General features: G+C 26.6%; 1 protein-coding gene across 1 annotated transcript; it reads right to left on the minus strand.

Annotated features, from left to right (window-relative positions):
• Positions 1-291: 291 nt before the first annotated feature.
• On the minus strand, positions 292-3371 carry LOC120078481 (cytokinin riboside 5'-monophosphate phosphoribohydrolase LOG5-like). The gene is made up of 7 exons (XM_039032749.2): positions 3160-3371; positions 2989-3086; positions 2825-2855; positions 2531-2630; positions 2359-2429; positions 2122-2265; positions 292-714 (listed from the first exon to the last, which is right to left on the minus strand). Exons 1-7 carry the CDS (start codon positions 3277-3279, stop codon positions 589-591), a joined length of 690 nt encoding a protein of 229 aa, XP_038888677.1. The 5' UTR covers positions 3280-3371; the 3' UTR covers positions 292-588.
• Between the last annotated feature and the right edge of the window lie 4515 nt (positions 3372-7886).

Below are 7886 nucleotides of genomic sequence, written 5' to 3' on the forward strand. Positions count from 1 at the left end.
AAATAAAAACTACTCTTTTTCTTTCTTTTTTTTTTTATTTATTAAATTGATTTTAAATCGTAAAGTCTAAATTCTAAGTTTCTCCAAACCCTAGAGACTATATTTACATTTTAACCCTTCTTTTACACCAAAAGCACAAGAAGCAATCCAATCAATTACTCTCATTTCCTCAACGTGAGAAGAATAACTAAATAAACATCCTCTCATATCAAATAATATTCTTGAAACTATACCAAAATCACTATAATAGTATAAACAACTTTGTTTGACTCATGAGAAATGTGAAGAAAATGCAAAAATAAAAATTTGTTTTTTTTGTTATCCTTCTATATATAATATATAATATTTTTGTACATAGAGACATCAAAATACAAGTTTAGTAAGCCATAAGCCAAAAAACCGCCAAACTACAAAATAAAAGCCAAAAAAGAGTGGCCAATGGAAATTTTCTTGTTTGGTCTATTTCTAAATTTTCGAGCTTACCATATCGGTTAATGAATGATTGATGTGAGACCCCAAAATCATATCAAAAGCAAAAAGGATTGTTTATAAACCCATTCTTTTTTTTTTTAATAATGTCTCATTTTTTTATAAGGCTATTTCAGTCTTCATTTTGGTGGCACTGAACCCCACTTGTGGTTGCTGTTGCTGTTGCTGTTGCCCAACTTCCCACATTGCCTTTGCTATCACCCCATCATGTACAGGTACATATTCCTAACCCAACCAAGAATAGTGTTATTCTTCATATCCAAACACACCTTCAAATTCTAAAACATTGATTTCGTTAAACTATCATTTTCGTCTCCCCGATACTTGAGAAACCTAATAATGTACCATTAAGTATCATTTTTTACTCCATCGATACTTGAAGGAACGTCGTACATCAATAGTCTATTTTGTGACATTCCCTTTTTTGTGTTCTTGTAAGTTTTTTTTTCTATAAAAGTAAAATGTTTAAAAAAGAATTAGGAATATGTTTATAAGTGTCTTATTCTCTATTTTTTAAAATTAAATATACCAAATTTAATATGATTACTAATTTTACATTTTTGTTGAGAATTTTATAAGAATGGAAATTTTTAGTTCATAGTTTTTTCTTTTATAAAAATTACTAATATAAAAAGTAACTTCCGAAGTGAAAGAAACAAATAATATGGGTATCTACTCATGTTTCTATTTAACAAAAAACGACATTTTTTAGTCCTTGAGTTTTTAACTACCATCCATTGAAGTTTTTTGGTTTTAAAAAATTGTCATTTTAGACTTTTTATATTATTATTATTATTATTATAGCTGTTGGTATGGCATTTTATATTTAAAAACAATAATGATAAATTGTCTTATTTAATTATTATTTTAAATTAAAAAAGTCATGTCAACATGTGTAATAATAATTATAAAATATAGGTTTAAGTTCAAAAAAAGTCATGTCAATATGCATAATAATAATATAATAAGCTACTTACAAACATTTACAACTAATTCTTGAAACCAAAACACACCTATGGCTAAAAGTTCAAAAAGACTAAAAAACATAAGAAACTAGAAACATAGATTAGTACATTAAGAAACAAAAAAAAGAACATAGATTAGTTTAAAAGACAACTAATTAAACGTCTAAATTTATCCCCTACACTCTTGTATAGCTTAAAGATATAAAGCAAACATTCGATCAATAAAAATATAATAACTTTGCCGCAATCAAATGGGAAGGAGTTTTATTCGAACTTAAAAAGAAAAGTTTACCAAAAGGGACAGCTAAATAAATTAAAATATTTACAAATATAGCAAAATATCATTATCTATCAGTATTAGATATTAATAGATTGTGACGTTTTGCTATATTTGTAAATATTTCAAATATTTTTGTCGTTTGAAATAATTATCCTACAAAATATACTACTTTTCTGAAAAGTTGAACAAAAATCAAATAAGGGTATATATGATAGTTTCATCAACCAAACTAGTAAACAACCTAAAATGAAAAAGGAAAGAAAACATTGACATTTATTATTTTTTCTTAGACTATCAAACAATTTTTTTAAAAAAAAAAGGAGAAAAAATGAATTTGAAGAAAAGGGGTAATTTATGCAAAAAGGGTGAAAGAGAAAATGATTTAACCTCGAGCTTCTGAACAAGTTCTTTGGCATTTGGTGCTGAAACTATTATGCTTCTTTGTGAAGGCTTTATGAAGCCATCATCCACAGCTTTGTCAATAAAAGTTAAAAGATAGTTATAGTAACCATCAACATTCAACAAACCCACCTAAGAAAAATTGAAAAAATAAATTCAAAACATATAAATATATCTAAATAAAAATAAAAATAAAAGAGGAATTTAGTTTGTTGTGTTCTTAACTGGCTTATCATGAATGCCAAGTTGAGCCCAAGTGATAACTTCCAGTAACTCTTCTAAAGTTCCATAGCCTCCTGAAGAAAAGAGTGTTAGCTTTTAGAACATCTATTATGACGGACATTATGAGACAGTTAATAGTAGCGGTTTTTTGAAAGAAGAGAGATGATTAGATGACCTGGGAGGGCTATAAAACAGTCAGAATGGCGGGCCATTTCTGCTTTTCTTTCGTGCATGTCGGCCACTGGCTTTACCTCCCCAACTGTTTCACCAGTTAACTGCAAAATATATTTCATTTACAACCCCATTGCAAAGTTCCAAATTTTATTTTGAATTCCACTCCGTTTCGGTAACAATTTTTGCTTTTAATTTATTAGTTTTTCAAGAACTACTCAAAATATTTAGTCAAAAGTCAACAACATAATATGACAAAAAAATCATATGGTTACTAAATGAAGGCTAAATAGTTTACCTCTTTACCCATCAAGGTTCTTGGGATTATCCTACAAACCAAGCCACAATCATATTATAAAATACTATGGGTAAGAAAAAAAAACTTTTCAAAACATGACATTAAAAACTAAAAAAAGTAAGAAAAGACACAAAATATGGGAGAAAATAAAGTTGAAGGATTACCCAATAACTTTCCTTCCACCTCTATGAACAGCTTGAGAAACCAAACCCATAAGCCCAATACTCCCACCACCATAAACAAGGTCTAATCTTCTTGAAACCTTCATACATAGAAAATATTGAAATTTCAAAAATAAAAAGAAATATCACCCAAAAAAGAAAAAAAAAACTCACAAGTTCTTGAGCTAATTCAATGGCGGCATCTCTATAGCAAATCCTCTTGCCAGTACTACTCCCACAAAAAACACAAACACTTTTAAATCTAGATTTCTCCAAATCAATTTTTGCTTCCATTTCTTTTTCTTTTTTCTTTTTTTTTTTTTGTCTCTTGGGTTTTTTTTTTCTTTCTAGGAAGATATTGTAAAGAGAGAGAGATGTTTATAAGTTTATATAAAGGCTGAAGGTTAGGGCAAAGATTCTAGTAGTGAATAAGATGTTAAGGCATTTGGCTGGAAGTGGCAAAAGGGAATGAAAGAGAGAGGGAAAAAAAAAAAAAAAAAAAAAAAGAATTACAATCCCCATGTTCACACGTGTCACAACATGGTTAGAGAAAACAGAGATTTTTTTCTTTTATGAAAAAACAATATATATTTTTTTTTTTAATCCAATACGCTACTGGTCACGAATACATCCGTATGTCATTATTTTGCTCTTTTTTTAAAAATAAATATTGATCAATTTATAACTCTAATATTTTGAATAGAAAATTTTAACAAATAAAAAAATTATCAAATTATTTCTAAAAATAGTAAAAAAAATATTAATATACTTGTTTTGTCATCTATCACATAGTATCAATGATAGATTTCAGATTTCTATCACTGTCTATTAAACAAGATTAAATTTTGTTATTTTGTATACTTAATTTTTCTTATTTTTCTATTTTTGAAAATTACTTATTTAGAATTGTATAATTTAAGCCTCCCTAAACTCTAAATATTCGTAATTGTATCAATTTACATCATCTATTATATTCTATTTGAAAAAACATAGCATAAATATAGACTCTTGCTCAAGATTTCTCTTGAAAACCATCCCTTCATTAGTTGTAATCATCTATTTTGCTAATTTGATATTTAAAGAAATTTGCATATATAAAGGTTTTAGAGTGATCTTGAAATTATTAAAATCATTTTTGTCATATTTAGAATCACTTTAAAACATATCTATAATCGCTAAAAAATAATTTAATATTTCATTTTTCACTTTGAATAGGATCGAATTTGGTTGTAAATGATTAAAAGTATGTTTATGAAGATCACTCTGGACAGAATTGATGTAAATGCATCTAAGGATTTTTAAATATAATTTTAATAAAGAGTTGATTTAGAAATTTAATTTATGGGTAAAAAAAATGATAAAAAGGTCTCGAAAATCAAAGGAAGAAGGGGAAATGTGTAGGTGGGTCAGTGTGAGGTGATAGAGTCATCTTCTTCATTTCTCCATCTCTGAGGGCAGCCATTAATGCAAGCAATCATAACTATGGTGAGCTTAGACACGTGCAGACCCTGTTTTATTATTATTATTATTATTATTTTAAATGTGAATTAAGATTATTAGTATTATTTTTTAGGGTTTAGGGTTACAGAAAGAAACCAGCTTTTGGGAGTATGGTCCAATCAATGGAATTAGATGAAAAGGTGAAAAGGGAATGAAGAGGAAATGAAAGCTATTACTCAATCATACAATTAGGGTTTCACACTCCAATTACTCATACAATTCCTTTTTTTTCTTCTCTTTTTTTCCCCTTTTTTTTGGGGTTTGGAATTGAATATATTATATTTATTGATTGATGTGACTTTTTTTTTTAAAAAAAATTAAATGGATATAAATGGTAAGAGTTGATATTACCATTTTAAGTCTTTGTAGTTTAAGTTTGTTTTTTTTGTGGATTTGGTTTCTATTTTACTAAAATTTTCAAATATGTGGGTCAAATGTGGTCTCTTTCTTTAATTTAATAATGGTTAAAAGAGATGTTTAGTTACCAAACTCTAAAATTTTGTATTTCTTTATAATATTTTTATCATAAAATCAATTCACAATAAATTATATAAATCTTGTATCTCAATAAGATCGTAAGGTTTGATCGTAAGGTTTCATGACTTTTCCAACCTTCGATTCTCGATATTTATTTAATCTCTTAAATTTTGTATTTTAATTTTTTGTCTATCGAGTCTTTTAACTTTAAAATGTGTCTAAATAAGTTATTGAATTTTTAAATTTTTTGTCTAATAGATACTTGATCTATTGAATATTTTTAAAATTCAACGATCTACCTGACATAAAATTGAAAATATAGTGTTGCATTAGACATAGAATTCAAATCTATATCGAATAAAAAAATCAATTTTTAAAATTTAACGAGTATTTAAACAACCCACCATTAAGATACTAAATAATTGTTTTAGCTCATAATTAATATGATTTTTTTTTCAAATAAAATAAATGAGTCAACTTATTTAAAAATATTACAAAATTTCACTATCTACCAATGATAGATCACAATAAATCACGATAGACATCTGTCAATGTTACTGATAGTTATTTATCACAGTCTATCATGAATAGACAGTGACATCTTATTATAGTTGAAGATATTTTAACAGTTTTATCATTTAAAACAATTATCTTAATTAAATATTTTGTTTTTTTTCAATTTAGTCGGGTACGTTTGAGCATTTTTCAATTATATCACGCTATTAGTGTGAATTCTAAATTAGTTGATATATGGCTTCTAAAAAGTTTCGATAAAAATCTCAATTTCTCTTCCGCTAATTAAGTGACAATTCATAATTTATAGATTTATTTTACTCCCTAAATACATATCAAAATAAAGGATTAAATGGTAACTTTAAAACTGTAAGTATAATTTTATTTTTTTCTAAATCTTATTTTATTCAAAAAAAAAAAAAAAAAATTGAATACTATTCTATTTTAGTCTCTAAATTTTTAAAAATATTTGTATTGGTCCCTAAACTTTGAATATCATTTTATTTAGTCCTAAACTTTTAAAATTTGCTTATTTTGATCTCTAGTATATTAAGATTTTGTTAACTCTTTAACAAAATAGCAATGTGACTTTTATTTTTGGATTATTATACTACCAAATAAGTTAACTATACTAAAAATATATATATAATTTCAATTTTGAATGAGGTGACAAAGCGGGAAAATTTAAAAGATATTTTAGTTTAAAAATATAAGCTCACTTGTATTTTTGTTGAAGAGTTAACATAATTTTAATAGTAAGGACTAAAATAAATATTTTTTAAAAGTTTAAAGATTAAAACAAATGTTTATGAGAGTTAAGGGACTAAAATAGAACACGATTCAAAGTTGATGAACTAAAATAAGATTTAAACTCCGGAGAGAAGCTAAGCATTAAATAGTCAAACACATATCTTGAAAAGAAATAGTGAATAACATAGAAATAGGCTTGTTATATTTGATAAACAAAAGTAATTATCCTTGTTTAGTGAAGAATATATACATAAATAGGAGAAACCCTAAGTTAGGCATAGGCAAGTTTTTGGGTTTAGGGTGTTGAAGAAGAAACAGTTTTACACAATAAGCCTTAAAAAAAAACAGCCTTTTTATTATCCATACAGAAAAGCAACATTCTTAGCACAAGCAAAGCAAAAAAAAAAAAACCCAAACTGGCTTTTTGTTTTATTGTTTTTTTTTTAATTATTTTTTGGGTTATATCCCCAATTAATTTGCAGAACCAACCCAAAATCCAAAAAGAAAAGAAAAGCCAATAATAATCACATTTCCAAATCCACTTTAACAAGAAAAAATCAGGTGATATCTTCAGATTGAGCTTTTCCATGCAATGGACAGCCCATTCATTGAGAATTAAAGAAAGAAAAAATAAAATAAATAGGGACTGCATGAAGTTGGCAGCAATTTTAGTCTGCAAATGTTACATCATCTATCCTTCCTTACAATCATTAGCTATCATTACTAGACATTACCTCTAGCTTTCTTCTACTTTGTATTATATAATAAATGAAACTTGGAAATGAGAAAAAGACTCCTCCTTTTATCTTTTAGGTTAAATCATAAGTTTCATCTCTCCAAATTTTGAAATTTTTTCCCATGCGGTGAATCTTTAAATATACACTTCAATTTTATCTGAGAAAATAGTCTATGCATCTTATTAAAAAGATTATAATGTTTTCGTCCGGTTCAAATACGTTATTCGAAGATGGTATCCCTTGAGTTTATCATTTTTTCTTATACTACATACTCGGGTAAACACAAAGAGACATTATCTTGAAAAGCCATGTAAATACTACTTCTCTTATTCCTGGTTAGTTTTTAGACGAAATTTTATGTTTATCTTGTTAATATAGTATAATGGGTATTTAGTAAAAAAAATTAGGATATGACCCAAAAATGGTAAATCCACTTTAGGGTACCATCCTTATGGGACATGGATTTCTCCCGATGTCCTCGAAAGGATGCTTCTCCTTTCATTGTTAATTGACTTTTAAAGTAGAATCTCATGTTTATGAACTATATAATAGGACGGACTCTATGACATACTCCAAATCCATCTTCTTCTTCTTCTTCTTCTTTTTTTTTTTTTTTTACTTCTAATAGATCTAAACTCTAAACATATCCAATAGATTCTTTTAAAGCTTTTAAAATTTAATTGATCTCAATCTTTGATTAGGACACTAAATTTAACCATACATATATGGTGTTATGGTGTGAGAATCACTTGAAAAAGTCTCATAACTATAGAGACATTAGTCTTTCATTCAGACGGATCTCTCCTTTTCCTAAATCGTGTGAGATCTCATTTTCATCTAATAACTTTTTAATTTTGTATTTTATGAATTTTAAAAAATATCAAATTAATAAGTCATCAAGGATTTGTAATGTTTTATATACGA

Source organism: Benincasa hispida, chromosome 5, assembly GCF_027475165.1.
Source record: "Benincasa hispida cultivar pf3 chromosome 5, pf3_genome.v1.1, whole genome shotgun sequence".
Taxonomy (NCBI): domain Eukaryota; kingdom Viridiplantae; phylum Streptophyta; class Magnoliopsida; order Cucurbitales; family Cucurbitaceae; genus Benincasa; species Benincasa hispida.